The 16,310-nt window shown below is 37.0% G+C and overlaps 1 protein-coding gene across 1 annotated transcript in view; it reads left to right on the top strand.

Annotated features, from left to right (window-relative positions):
- The window catches only part of gudu (Armadillo repeat-containing protein gudu), a 319,933-nt gene that overhangs the window by 99,927 nt on the left and 203,696 nt on the right, over positions 1 to 16,310 (top strand). Inside the window, exon 5 of the mRNA XM_090413819.1 lies at positions 10,145 to 10,354. Coding sequence (XP_090269945.1) covers positions 10,145 to 10,354 — 210 coding nt within the window. The remainder of the gene's footprint in view (positions 1 to 10,144; positions 10,355 to 16,310) is intronic.

Consider the following 16,310-nt stretch of genomic DNA (forward strand, 5'->3'; position numbering starts at 1 on the left):
TACTAAGGCAAGTGACGTGAAGTCATTAGCCTCTATATATGAGTTGCCTGGTCGTGAAGTTATTTCAATGCAAACTTTGTTTGCTTACAATTGAATAAAGGATTAAACCAAGAATATAATTTCTTGGCATCTTTAATTTATAGTATAACCAATTGGAAAAACTTTCAACAACTTAATAAGATATAGCAGGCATGGGCAACCTTTCCTAGTTCGGGGGCCAAATTGTCATTCTGTCTCCGAGTCAAGGGCTGGGCCAAATTATTAAATAAAATAAATTAATATTAAATGAATTAAAACAAGTTGTTACTTCATATTTCATTTATTTATAATATAATGCTTTGGTATAAAGCTCTACATAAATTTTATAATATAATGAACGACACGACAATTTCATGTGACGATTGGCCTTGTACTTCAGCTATGAGACTATCAATATTGACGTTAATATTACTTAAGGATAATCGCATAGAATTTTCAAGGTTTTCATACATTATTTTTGTCCGAATTTTTGATTTATTGTATTTCATCCTCGAAAAAGGATGTTCACACATATATGTGCTGCCGAAAAGATAAATGATTTTTCTTGAAAAGCCACGTAAATTTGTATATTTTTCTTCCACCAAATAAAATTTATAAAAATCTGTCAAAGCAATGTTGTTAAATTGTGATTTTAGCACTAAATCTGCCTGAAGCTCAATAAGTTCTATCTGTAAGTTTTCTGGCACATTATTTACATCAGCATCCATCGGATGAGCAAATATAGCAAATGTGGAGTCTTTGTTTTTGAAGTCGGCAAACCTTGTATCAAATTGCTCTATTAGTGCCTTCAGTTCATCTCTATAACAATTATAAGGGATATTTTTATGAGTTGTTTGTTTAGAGTGGGAAAATGATAACAATTTTTAGCTCTTATCTGACTTTCCAACAATCATAGTTTATTACAAAAAGCTTTGACCTGTCCATTCGGTTCATGAACCAGTTGTCCTTGATTTTGCAATTTCAGATTCAGTTCGTTTAGGTATCCGGCGACATTTACAAGGAATGCTAAATCACACACTCACTCATCATCTTTTACTTGGTTAATTGTGTTTCCTTTTATGTCCATAAAATGTGCAATGTCTTGTCTCAGATCATAAAACCGTTTTAATATTTTACCTTTACTCAACCACCTCTCTTCATAATCTGAAAATAGGTCTACCAAATACTCCTTAAATTGGCAGTGATTAAGTGCACGTGACTTAATAAAGTTAATACTGGCTACTACAACTTCCAAACATTTGTGAATTTAATCGATTTTGCACACAGATTTTGTTGGTGGATAACGCAGTGAAAATTTGTTAAATTTTCCTGACGGATCTGTAGTTCTATTGCTCTTTCATGAACCTTTCCAGTAAATCCCTTCTGTGCACTAATCATTGCAGGGGCTCCATCAGTGCATATGCCTGATAGTGAACTCCATTTAAGCCCAAATCTCTCGAAGACTGTGTTGACTGTTTCAAATATATCTTCACCGGTAGTTGTTCCTTTTAACGGCCGAAGCACCAATAATTCTTCTGTGATGTTGAAACACACATCAACTCCTCGAATAAATATTGCTGTATCGTTGTGCTGTATCGGAGGCATTGGTGCTGTCATCCAAAGCAATTGAAAATGCTTCCAATCTAGCAGTCTTCTCTTTTAAACTCTTTTTAATATCATCAGCCATAATTTCTGTCCGTCAGACAACAGTACGTCTCGACAAACGAATATTCTCGAAGTGCTTTTTTTTTTTTCAGGACATATTATACTTGCAACATCCAGCAGACATTCTTTGATAAATTCTCCTTCACCAAATGACTTAGAATGCTTAGCGATTTTTTCGCTTCCCACAAAGCTGGCTTTGACGATGCTGTGGTGCTGCATTTTTTGCTTGTTGAACATTTGCTGTTGGGTATCCAAGTTCTTCTTCAACTTCTGTATTTCATCTTTTCATAGTTGTCCATCAATTTTTGGGTGATCCGCATGTCTCGAAGTAAAGTGTCTCTTCAAGTTGTATTCCTTGTTGACGGACATGGATTCGTTGCACAGCAAACATACATGCAAGCCTTTATTCAGAATAAAATAATAATCCTCCATCCAGTTGTCTTGAAATTGATGATTCTCTGCATCTACTTTTCTTTTTTTTTTGCAATAACCCCTGACATTGTCCCAAATTGATAAGCGATATTCAGAACTGTCAAACAAAACTGTCTTCTACACCGCAGGCACTGAACAGAGCACAACATCAACGCAGGTACCGAACAGAACATAACATCAATGCAGGCACTGAACAAAGCACAACACCAACGCAAGTACCGAACTGACATGTGACATGTTCACATATGCCGCTAGTCAAAGTGAGAAGAGACCTTGGTTGGAGAAAACATAGTGTGTTTTGCACAAGTCATATGATGTCAGCTTAATGTGAGTTAGTAGAACACATCATGTTTTCTCCCACCATGAATCAGACAAACTTCGCTGAAATAGATTAGGGCTGGATCAAAAGAAGTAGAGGGCCGGATCTGGCCTGCAAGTTGCCCATATGTGAGATATAGGATCTCTATTTAAAATAATTATAATATCAGATAAAAACTTGTGTAACATATTATAATTATTTTAAATATGCCTACTGACAGTACATTATTGAAACAAATATAGGATTTCCTTTTGCTGCAATGACTGCAGCAATCCTACAGGGCATAATTTCCACAAGGATACGATAGTGATCAATGGGAATTTGGTGCCATTCTTCCTGTAGGCATGTAATGAAGTCCTAGACTGCTGTGGGGTGGACACTGCTTGACCTCACCCAATGTGCCAGTTCATACCATAGATGTTCAGTAGGGTTAAGATCAGGGCTCTGTGAATGCCAGTCAAGTGTGGTGACATTTGTGTCCTCAAACCAGGCAATTACAGCAGTAGCATTATGACACAGTGCATTGTCTTGCTTGAAAGAGACAATGGTCAGTTCCATACAAAAGCCACAAAGTAGGAAGCATTACATTGTCCAGAATGTTCAGATACTTCTCGGAGTTCAGTGTTCGTGGTACCACAAACAGAGGTCTGAGGCCAAACCAGGAAAAACAGGACCACCACATTGCCACCTCCGAATTTCACAGTTGGGGTTATTTTCTCTGGTAAGAGACCTTCACCAGGCATCTGCCCCACCACCTGTCCATCTACTCAGTAGAGGGTGTAGCATGATCGTCATTCCAACTCAGCTTTTCAAGCTTCCATGTCCCACTGTACACACTCTTTACACCACTGAAGATGATGCGGCATGTTGGTTTGGATAATGTTGGGCTGGCATATTGCAGTCCTACCATGAACACCCATGTTGTGAGTGTTTTTGTGCAGATTTGTGTTCCAGTTGAATGCCGGAACTCCACGTTCAACATGTTGGCCAACGAATGCCAGTTTTTACATATTATACCCTACAGTCACATTCGGCGAATGTGTTGAGTCATCCACTGCTGGTATCACTTACAGTTGACTCCTTGCATTTTTATCTCAGTATGGTATCACTGATTGTTGACCTGGAATGGCCCAATTTGTCAACAAAATGCTGAATAAATAGGCCTACAACATGGCATCCTATCACAATACTTCTTTAAGAGTTTGTTCAGTTCCCTTCTTGGAGAACCTATATTTCACCCGGGCATAGTTGCATTTACTTGTGTTGAATTGTGATAGATTATGCATCTTAGAAATTCCAATTTTTTCACGGTTTAACATGAGTTTCCCGACAAACAGGAAAATAAGCACATATGTTTGCCTCTGGGTAATATATGAATGCTGTGTATATATATATAAATAACAGAAAGATAGAAGTGAAGAAATAATTAATATGAAAAATATGTGAGACTTAACCTGTTTTGTAGGAAGTCTAATACAGTAGTAAATAAAGTAGTCTAATACAGTAGTAAAAAAAAAACAATGTAGTAAACTTATTTAAGGTATTAATTTATGTAAAGTATCCCATTTCATGTAGTATAAGAAAGCAAAGTGTATAAGCTAAGGTCCAAGGGTCACACTTTAGCCAGAATAACATATGGCCGGAGGGAAAGTGAAGTTATACGAAAAGGAAGCTAGAATGCTTTCTAGGGAAACACACCACACGCACATGGAGGAGTGCACGTAGCGCGATAAACAACGTGGCGAATTGCGTGAATTTCCGAGATTGAAGCGGGCAATATAAACGGCAACCCCCCCCCCACACACACACAGTGCTTTTTGGTTCCTGTTTCCTGACCTCGTGGACGTTGACTCTCGGTCTCAGTCAGTGGAGAAGATTCTAGGCTGGCCGTAGAAGTTATGAGTCATCTGCCGTAGTGTGCGAGTTAGGGCTAGCTATTTCCTCAGATCAGGATAGCTATGCCATATCGTACAACGGTAATCCAGATGTGTGCCAGCGATACTGGTGAAAGTCCTGAGCGGCACATAGCCTTTCCAATTTGGAGAATCTGGCCGACCAGCTATCGTATGTAACCCGGAGAATTGTAGACCTTAGAGGAGCCTTGATGTCCAGACAAGGCAGAAGAAAGAACTGAAAGTAATTCCAGGAACGGTAATGTAGATTGTCATATTCTGATTCCCAGTTGAAGATTTGTGTGTGAATTCATTAGGATATTTTGTGTAATGGACATATTGTAAAGAACTTTAGGAACTATCCCTGTTTTGCCATTGACTTGTCCCTGTTTGAGAAATGTCTCCCTAGAAGGGATTTGTATAAGAGATGATTGTGATATGTGTGAGATATAACTAGTGACCACGTGAGTGATAAAAGATAGGCTACATAAGCTAGGAGTTTGTTAAATTATATATAGAAGTGGTCCAATTAATTTGTTCTTGTATTGTAATGTTAATATTGAAATTGAGATCTTGCTAGCAACGCGATATAGTTAACCATGCATTTATATTTTCTCATGTATACTTTCTTGATTTAATAAATATGTTTCATAGCATTTGCCTGAGTCCCGCTTATTATATGAATTCAAATAGCCACTCATAAAATAAAATTTCCATCGAACCTAGCGAGAGGGACCCACGAGTATAAGTTAATATTATTTAGAGCCATGACTGCATGCAAAGATAAGGAGAACAGGAATTAGTTTATTTTATTGTTGGAAGTTTGTTACTGTGTATCACTCTGAGAGAGCCACCTTGGATAAGAGTCCCATCTATCCTCAGTATTGGCTGGCGCAGTTAAAAATAAATTTGTCAATATTTATCAGGTGAACTGTCTCAGAGGATATGTTTAATGGCAGCATCCCATACTTGGACAAAGCCCTAATCATAAGTTAAATTACACGTGACTAAACTTAAGCGTGGCCTGAATTTTGCTTGTTTAAAGAAAAGGAAATTTGTATGAGTGTGTAGGGTATACATAACTAACAAGAGTAGATAAAGATATAATGGTAATAAAGTTAAAGTATATGCAATGCATATAGGGTTAGGTACGTAACAAATGGTGCAGTCACATGACAAAAAGAAACGATTAGATAAAGATAAGGTGATATAAGGTATATATGCAAACACATATAAAGATTAAGGACATAACACTTGGGAGCATCATATTCCTCCAATTTTTACTGGCTACAAATACAAACACATCACTCGTTACATGACAATGCATATTTCCCATGGGAGTGTTTTTTTTCCGCTGACTTCTTTCCAAGCAGTGTATACGGAATTATTATTATTATTACGGGTATCTCCATGGAGTCAGTAGACTCATCGCAGGAGACCCAAACTAGCAAAACAATATCTGTCATATCTCTTCTTGAATTCATTTACAGAAGAAGAACTGACTAAGTCAGGCAATGAATTCCACTATTTCACCACCTTCCAGGCTAAAAACCTTGTTCTCACACCCTTGTTAACCACACTTTTCTTTAATTTCCAGGGATGACCTCTTGTTCTTTCATCACTATCACACAGCTGAAACATTTCCCCTGCATCAATCTTATAAAGACCTTTTAGTAATTTAAATGTTTTTATCATATCCCCTTTTCTCTGCCTATCAACCAACCTCTGCAATCCACAAGCTCCCAATCTGTCAGTGTATGGAGCATTTTTTACTAACCTAACCTAACTCACCAACTTAGTCACTCTCCTCTGAACCCTTTCCACAGCCTCCTCATCTTCAAGGAATCCAGGTGACCAGACCTGAGCACAGTAATCCAAATGTGGAAGTATCAACACTTTATAAAGGAGAATAATAACCTCTTTATCTCTGGATGTCAATGTGTTCCTCAACAACCAAGTAATCCTATATGCAATCTTGGACATCTTAACAATGTGTCCCTTGAACTTCAGCTCCCTATCTACCGACACCCCTAAGCCCTAGCCTCATCAATCTCTTGGAGTACCGTTCCATCAGCATAGTACACAGCTGGTTATCTTTTAATTCCAAAATGCATAACTTTCCACTTTTCCACATTGAACTGACATCCATTACCTTTTGCCCATTCTACCAGCTTATTTAAATCATCCTGCAAACTTTCAACATCAGCTTGATTTTTTATTGCACTACCCAACTTTGCATCATCAGCAAACAACTGAATATCTCCCTTTAAGCCATTTCCTATATCATTTATATATAAATTAAAGAACAATGGCCCAAGCACAGAGCCCTGAGGCACACCACTGGTCACCTGCCTCATCCTGGACTCTGCTCCTCCATACACCACCTTCTGGTATCTCTCCCTGAGCCATTCTCCTATCCATATCACTAATTTAGTATCCATTCCCATCTGCTCCAATTTTCGCAACAGTATTCCATGGGGTATCCTGTCAAAAGCCTTAGCAAAATCCAGAAGTACCACTGTGTAGCCATTTCCTTTGTCTAACTCAGGTCATTCTATTATAAAAAGCTAATAAATTGCTAAGGCAGGATTGACCTTTAACAAAACCATGTTGGCCCCAATAGAGTATCATATCCTGATCTACCTATTCTTGAATTTTGTCTTTAACCAACTTTTCCAATACTTTTACCACTACTCTCGAGATGGTGATTGGTCTGTAATTTACTACCGCAATTTTAGAGCCACCTTTATGCAAAGGAACCACTTTGCCTAACTTCCACTCCCTAGGGACCATACCAGAGTTCAGACTTAAGTTATATAACCAAGTAAGAGGGGTTGACAATTCCTTTGCACATTTACACAACGCCCAAGCTGATATTCCATCTAAACCTACAGCAGTGTTTGCATTTAAATTTTGCAATATATTAAATACCTCTGATTTCTTAACTTCGGTTCTCACATTAGTTATTGCTACAGATACAGAGATATCCTCACTTGGGTGATAGACTTTTGAAAAGTGATCACTCAGTAACTCGACTATTACATCTGATTTTGTCACCTCAACACCATCAGCACCCACTAAAGTTATCCTTCCGAAGTCATTCCTCCTTTTACTTGCCACATAGCGGAAGAACTCTTTGGGATTACCCTTAATCTTATTGGCTAAGGTCTTCTCATAATCTGATTTAGCTTTTCTTACTATGCTGGTAACCTTCCTAGCTTGAGCCTTGTACTGATCGCATTTCTCCTTGTACATTTTCTATAACATTTTCTTTTTTTGCAGATCAAGCTTGATACTGCTGCTCATCCATCTAACGCCTACCTCGCTTGTCTTCCTGACCATGGGAACACAATCTGATATTGCTTTCCTTAGATACCCGCTGATTTTATCCCATGCACTGCTAACATCTTTCCCCTGTAATATGTTCTGCCATGGGATGGCTGCAAGCTCACTCCGAAGCTTGTTATAATTGCCTAACCTGTAGTTCCGTATATACCCCTTCTTAACAGAAAAATCCACAGATTTTGCAGCCTCCCAAGTCAGTACCACATGATCACTCTCACCAATTGAAGGTAATGAGGATACCTTAGTTATGCATATATCCTCTGAACCAATAACCAGGTCCAACACTCTCACACCACGTGTGCCTTCAGTCATGTGCTGTTTCAAGTAATTATCTCGTAGAAGATGTATGAACCCATTTCCTTTTTGCTGCGTAATATTTCCTCCTTCCAATGGATAGCACCATAATTAAAATCCCCCATAATAATCACTAAACCTGCACTCATTGCGCTAATTTGCTGATGCATGAATTCAATATCTCCCCCTGTACCCCCTGTATATTTGGTTGCGTTGGTCACTATTTTACACCAGACCGCCTCAAATGAACTCTCATTCATATGTCTATCATCTTGATATAATACTTTCTTTGGCTGCAACACATCGGCCAAACAGTATCAACAGTGCTCCTCCCCCTGTTCTGTCTTCTCTATTCTCCCTGAAAATACTGTACCCATCACATTCAATTCCAGTGACCACATCTTCTGCTGACAGCCAAGTTTCACTAATGCCTACAACTTTTACCGAGATTTCACTGACTAATGCCAAAAATTCTTCTCTCTTATTTCGAATGCTTCTTGCATTGGTATACAAAAATTGCAGATTTCCTTTAGTTCTTGTACCGGCTTTAGAACTGATATACATGTCACTAATTTCAGTAGTCCCATGCCAATTTTTATCCCCTCTATTCTGAGAATAAGGATCAATAAATATACAATCACTGCTAAAGTTTCTCTCTCTCTGACACTCAACCTTTTCAATATTAGTTTCCCTGCCCAATTACAACTTGTTCAGCAAACAGTAACTTCTTCAATCGCTTATGTCCTTCCGTGTTCAGATGCAGCCCATCTCTAGCATACAACTGTCTTTTTCCCTCAAACACACTCCAGACATCAACAAATTCTAGACCTCTTTTTTTGCACATTCTTGCAATCATATCATTCGTTATCATCGCTCGTCTACTTGTAATTGTCAAAACGAGGCAGCACCCACACTATCCTCCCATTGACACTTTTCCTCTTCACAATATCTAATAATGTTTTTAAATCTTTTGCTACCCGATTTATACCACCATTCAGGTCATTTGTACCCACCATAACTATCATCTTGTCTGCATAATGCTCTCTCTTTATTGCTGAAGACACTCTTTCTATTGTCCCACGAGCCAAGCACTCCTCAGGCATACCACTCTCCATAACCCTTAATCATAGAATCACCATATATTTTACCACCCATAACTTCATTCACCGTCCACATAAGCATCACTTATCGCCTCATTTTCTACGCTATTCAGCATGACTCTCCCAGTTTCATTACTATTTTTTATATAGAATTTTTATATAAAATATGATTATGGTATATCAGTGGTCATATAGTTGAAAGTTTATTTTTCACTTGGTCAGACTATAATAAATTTAGTGTAATCCTTTATCCAAGTGTGTGCAGACAAAGTTTGCGCCTGAACGTATCTTCAGGACTGGGGTAAAGTGGTACAACACTAGGTGACTCGTTGCAAAGGTGGAGCAAGCTACCAACACTCCTATCTCAGTATCTCCCATAATGCAAAATGCATCTCCTTGCGGATATGTATAATGTTATGCATTAAGGAAAGGGCCACTACCCAGACTAGTTTCGACCTTTATCGAGGTCTCTTCAGTGGGAGCCAGGCCCAAGTGGAGATACCAGGCAGAAGCATTAGCAAGGTCATCTCCTTCTGTAGGAGCTGCCAAACGGTGTGCCACCTTTTTATTAAATTACTCTGGATTTAGAGAAAGATGTTGATAAAGGATTAAACTAAATTTAGTATAGTCTGACCAAGTGAAAAATACACGTTCAACATCTTTTTCTAAATCCAGAGTAATTTAATAAAAAAGGTGGCACACTGTTTGGCAGCTCCTATAGGAGGAGATGACCTTGCTAATGCTTCTGCCTGGTATCTCCACTTGGGCCTGGCTCCCACTGAAGAGACCTCAATAAAGGTCGAAACTAGTCTGGGTAGTGGCCCTTCCCTTAATGCATAACATTATACATATCCGCAAGGAGATGTGTTTTGCATTATGGGAGATACTGAGATAGGAGTGTTGGTAGCTTGCTCCACCTTTGCAAGGAGTCGCTCGGTGTTGTACCATTTTACCCCAGTCCTGAAGATACTTTCAGGTGCAAACTTTATTTGCACACACTTGGATAAAGGATTAAACTAAATTTATTACAGTGGTCATATATTTCAGAATAAATTTCATAACTGATATTTTATTTCTAGATTGGATCATTAAAGATTTTGCAAGAAATTTCTCAGAATGTTGTAATTCGTCATTCTATTGTGGATCTAAAAGGTTTAGAATCGATGGTAGCAATCTTATCTGAGCAATGTCTAGAACTTCGATGTCTACTTGCCAAAACAATTGCACATGTTTGTAATTTCCGTAAAGCTCAAAGAATTGTTCGTAAGAATGGTGGGATTCCTTATTTGGTATGAGAACTCTTCTTTTCTATGTCCTTTTTCTCTACAGATGAACAGTTAAAATATTATTTATTTTTAATAAATTTATCAATCGTTATTTGAAAAATTCATTAGTAAAAATATGAAGTAATATGGAAACTTATTAAATATTTCCTTCGCACACATTCTAATTCTTAGTTGGCTGTTTATATTTACTGCATTCCTCTCATTACAACTGGGTACATCAGATGAATGCAGAATTTAAATTTAGACTAAACAAGAATAAACTTTATAAGCAATAATAGTATTGTATTAGTATTATTTTCAGACTTCCATGAAGTTAATTGACTCACTGTGGGAGGCAGCCAGTCCTTCCAGTCTGCACACTATACTATCTATCCTACATAATCTTGAACTTATGAACTTACTTGTCCATAATATCAGTCCATATGAGCTCACTTTGGCAACTCATTCCAGATATCTACCACTATCCATGCAAAAAATTTAATTTCTGATTTCCTTACAAGGACATGACTGTATTCCCCTTCCCCTCTTAATCTACTGCCACATATGGTATCTCTCCCATAGATCTTGATAAGCTTTTCTCACTAACTTATGACCCAAACTATATTACTTCTCTTCCTCATTTTACACCTTTCTGCCAACTATACTCCCTTTCCTATAACTGTTAATTACAGTAAACTTTTTTTTAATCGGCTTTTATGGAACTTGGAGCAGTAAATCACAAAATATGTATAATATGATAATCATGTTTTCACATGTCCATATATGAAAATATGAGTTGATGAAGCTAGGAATTTGAGGTTGGTGGGTTTATTCATATTTAGATTAACATTAAACAGAAATGCTCACTGTATGACAGCAACACAAGTCACACAAATTCTTCTTGCATCCTAAAATCACAGAATACTGAAGAAAGGATATCCTGGTTTATCCAATGCACCTCAGTACCTTTACTTTCTATATGAAAGTAACACCAAACTCGACTGAATTAACTACTTATCACTTTAGAATGAATTAACTTTGTATGTGAAAGTCTCAACATTCTTCTTAAAACATAACACAGTTTCAACACTTAAGAACAATTTTCCTTCTATATTAAAGTTTCTGAAGAAACTACCAAGGCCATATCCACTGTTAGAAATCATTATCAGACTGAGAATCCTAAATAAAACAACTTTACTGGACCCATTTTTGTATGAACTGGTAAGTAATAAACTTCCATTTCAGCCTTAACTGAAATAAATCTATATGAATTAATGACTCCTAAAAATTTCACACTTATCTTTTTATACAAGGATATCGTCTTTCAGTCTTCTATTTCTAACATTTCTTCTCATTTCTGTCCAGTCTTCATATATTAAAGACTGTTTTTTCCTGGACAGCTGAATGCCTAGCAACATGCAGTGATGTTCTTTTTGTTTCAGTGTGTGCTCAGAAATGTAACTGGGAAACCTCTGCTCAAGTCCACCATCACATGCCCCATTATTACTTTACAGCATTGGTCTTGAAACAATGAAGTTCTTTCTTCACAGTGCAAAAAAGTTTAATTATAATTTCATAATGAAACAACCAAAATTTATAACAGTTCTTCATTTCTCAAACTTTTATGCACTGAGGTAAGCTTATTTAATTACTCACACAACATGAATTACAGCAGTAACGTTCACTTCCTGTGTCATTAACAACATTTCATAAACAATGTTTGTTTATATACAAATGACACAAACACCATAAAACTTAGATACCTCATACAAAACCATAACTATGCTTTAATATCGGATCTGTTATTGTTGTTGCTATGTGCCATCATTCGTTTTCAGTTTCAGCAATTTCAATAAAATAAATACATTTATTTTATAACTAAGCAAGACTAGTAGCCATCATCATCATCATCAAATTCCTGACATGTACCCTCAAGGGGTGTACAGGATATGATAGTACTACATGAAAAAAATTACATCATTAGTAACTTCCTATCTACAATTTTCCTCCAAATCAGTCTGTTACTTGTCAAGACTCCAACATTATCAGATCTTATATTTCTATCGTCTAAGGCACTTTGTACTATATCAATCCACCTATATCTTGGTCTTCCTCTGAGTCGTTTTCCTGCTAACCTGGCAGAAAACACTTGTTTTGCTAATCTTTCCTCTCCCATTCTGTTCAAGTGACCATACCACCTGAGATTAGCTCTGCTAGTGCATTCCTGGATGCTGACAATGTCAAGCTCTATCCTAATATCCTCGTTTTTAATAGGATATTGCCATTGATTCCATCTGTTCACGCCTTTAATCTTTCTCAGGACTCTCATAACTGCGGTCTCTAGTCTTTGATCAAGTGATTTACTTCTGACCCACCTCTCAGTTCCATAAGTTAAAACTGGTTTGAACACTGTCTTGTATACAGCTAATTTAGTGTTCCGACTAATTTCTCTCTTATTACATATGAATTTATTCAATTGACTTCTGACCATACTAGCTTTGTTGAGTCTGTTGTCTATCTCCATATTTAATTTACCATCTTCAGTAAAAATCGTGCCTTAGTAGCTAAAATGTTTTACTTGTTCTACAGGTCCCCGTTCACAACACAGTTGACATTTTCAACAATTCTACCTATTTTCATTGTCTTTTTAATGCTGACCTTCATACCATATCTATTACAACAGTTATTCAATTTAGTCAGGGAATCTTGCAAACTTGTAGCAGATTTATTTAGAAGTATAACATTGTCCGCATAAAGCAAAGAGCTGACAGAGGAGATAATGTACATCCTTGTCTCACTCCAGATTTAACATTTAACCACCTTCCTATACTTCCTTCAATTCTAATTGCTGACTTACAACTCAAATAAAGACTAAGTATTGCTTGATATAATGCCCCATTGACACCATATAACTGTAGCATATTGAATAGCTTCTCTCTTGGCACCTTGTCATATGCCTTTTCCAGATCGACAAAACTTAAATACAGATCTTTGTTATATTCCCATGCTTTCTCAACTATTTGTCGTAAAGTGAAGATCTGATCCTGACAGCCTCTATTTGGCCTGAATCCAGCTTGTTCTTCACCAAGCTTTTCTTCCACAATTCTTCTCAATCGTTTCTCAAGTATACTTGCATAGATCTGGCCAGGAACACTCAGTAGGGAAATACCTCTGTAATACTCACATTCAGTTTTATTTCCCTTTTTATATATGGGTACTATTAGAGCTCTACTCCAATCATCTGGAAAATGTCCCTCTGTCAAGGCCTTCGGAACTATGCAGTGCAGCCACTGTAAGACTTTTATACCACCATACATCAGCATTTCTGGTCGAATATCATCTACTCCTGCTGCCTTTCCACATTTCAAGCCTTTGATGGCTTTTTCTACTTCAAGTATGGATATGTATTCCTGACTAAATGCCTGATGAGTGTTTTTTACCACTGTGCTTGTTTCATTTAGCAATTTTTCGAAGTAATTACTCCATACTTCAAGGATATCTTTTTATTCTGTTTTCATGTCACCTTTATCATCTCTAACTCCTTTTACAGCACTCTTTCATCCATTTCTAAGCTTCTTCAACAACCTCTAGAATATCTTTCCACCTTCTTGATATTTATTTTCTATGTTCTTCCAAAGTCCTCCCATGACTTTTGTTTAGCTAGTTTTACACAGTGTTTCGCTTTCTTACATTTGTCTCTGTATTCTTTAAGAGCAAAAGCTGACTTATTTGCCATGAACTTTTGATATGCTTTCTTCTTTTCCTTCACTGCCTCTTTAACTTCCTGTGTCCACCAGGGAGTTCTGATTTTCCTATCCTTGCAGACAACCTCCCCATGCTTCTCTGGCTGAATCAATCAGGGTTTTCTTCAAAGCTTGCCACTGAATCTCCAAGGTTTGGTTCCTGTTCTCAAACTCTTTCATTTTTTTTTTCAATAATCTTTGTGTATTTTAGTCTACAGCTCACATCTGAGAGCTACTCAACTTTTATTCGCTTTAAAACTTTCTTACATGTTATTCTTTTCAATATGAAATTCAATTTTATCCTGCTCAAGACTAAATAGTGATCACTTCCAATTTCAAATCCCCTGTACACTTTGGTGTCCTGAACCATGGAGAAAACATCACTGTCAACAATAACGTAGTCAATGAGACTTTTTGTATTCCTTTCCTCTTCTCTCCATGTGAATTTGTGCACATTTTTATGTTGGAACATGGTGTTAGTAATAACCAGTCCATGTCCTGAGCAGAAATCCAACAGGTATTTGCCATTATTATTAGCTTTGCTCTCTTCTCCAAATTTTCCCAAAATATTTTTCATGTCTGACAATCATTTCCTACTCTGCTATTTAGATCCCCAACAAGGACCAACTTTTCCTTTTTCATTGTGTCAGTTGCTTTTTCTAAAGCATCAAAAAATTCCTCTGCTTCTACCTTAGTAGAACCTTCTGTGGGACCACAGCCACAAATAAGTCTCGTTGTCCAATTCCCCAGTCTGATATTTGCCCATATCACTCTACTTGAGACTGCCCGCCATTCGAGAAGATTAGTGTCGTATTTAGTGTTGAATACTATGGCTACTCCTTTTACTTGATTTTCGTTGCATGAATATAACATCTTGTATTTATTTCTCAGAAAGATCTCACCGGTTTTTGTCTTTTTTGTTTCAATCACACGTATTATGTTGATCTGGTACTTATCTAATTCCTCAGCTAGCTCCATTTCTTTGCCATTCAGGCTTCTTATGTTGATAGTACGAATCTTTAACTTTGGTGATGTTGAGTTGGGGTGTGCTTTCAGATTTGTTCCAGTAGCTGACTTTTCGCTGTTCACCCTGGTTCCCTGGCAAAAACGTGGGCCTTGTTTAACCAGGCGATGCCCAAACCGACATGAACTTTTGTCATGTTGTACCATCATTTTCTATATTGGTTCAAGCCAATCAGAATACAATTTGGTCAGCTAAATCCCAAATTTCCAGCCCATCCTCGTTCGTTCAGTATCCAGGTGGATACCCAGCAGGGTGCACCATGAGAAGGTTAGGATTGGACATTAGATCAGAAGCTCTGGTCGGTTCTCCACATTTCTTTAAAGGCTATGTGGAGGTCTCCTCTCAGTTATACAGCTTTGACCCTTAAGTAGCCATAGATAAGAATAACATTGTAAAATGCCTTGCTAAATAAACAAATGTTTAACTAATTACTTTGCAAAATAATACCTTATTATTAACTTTTAACTTATTCATTTATATATTTTAAACTTCTGGGATATCTGAATTTTAATACAAATATCCTACAGTGGCCTACCATTTTTTTTAACCAAACTTACAAGTTCTCTTATGATTGGGAGATGATCTTAGAGAATGATGACTAAATCTAGCTCTGTATTTATGAGAATGGAGATAAGGAAGCTTCTTAAACAATATTCCTGATAATACAGTGCTCTTATCATAATCATGTTTCTTAAGCCTATCAAAGTGTGCTATTAATATACCTATTTGGATACTTAGCATCCACAATCTTATATATCACAAAAGACAGGTTTCTTAAAACTTTATATGGTCTGGATTCTCCTACCCCTGGTTTACCTTTCCTTCTCTAATCATATTTGTCTTGTAGTAAGATTAGATCACCTAATTCTAACAAGGTGATGGTGGACAGGGTTAAAGTTCACAGGACATATTGCAAACATTGGCGAAATAGCTCAAAGGATTACTTGAAGGATTGCAGAATCAATTTCAACATATAAAAGAAGATGAAAAAACCTAACATCAGAAGAACTAAAGATAAAAACCATCAACATAAGAAGTATTGATGGAAAGGAAGTTGAAAAGAAGACAAAAACAGGTGAGATTTTACTAAATAAATAAGTTTAGGATATTACATTCAGGCAATAATGATCAAGGAAAGGAAGGAGTAGCAATAGTATTCAACACCGAACATGAAGATAAACTTCTTGATTATAAAGCAGTTTCAAGTATTATG

This window comes from Typopeltis vanoorti, chromosome 2 (assembly GCF_054136105.1).
Source record: "Typopeltis vanoorti isolate ZY-2024b chromosome 2, IOZ_Tvanoo_1.0, whole genome shotgun sequence".
Taxonomy (NCBI): Eukaryota; Metazoa; Arthropoda; class Arachnida; order Uropygi; family Thelyphonidae; genus Typopeltis; species Typopeltis vanoorti.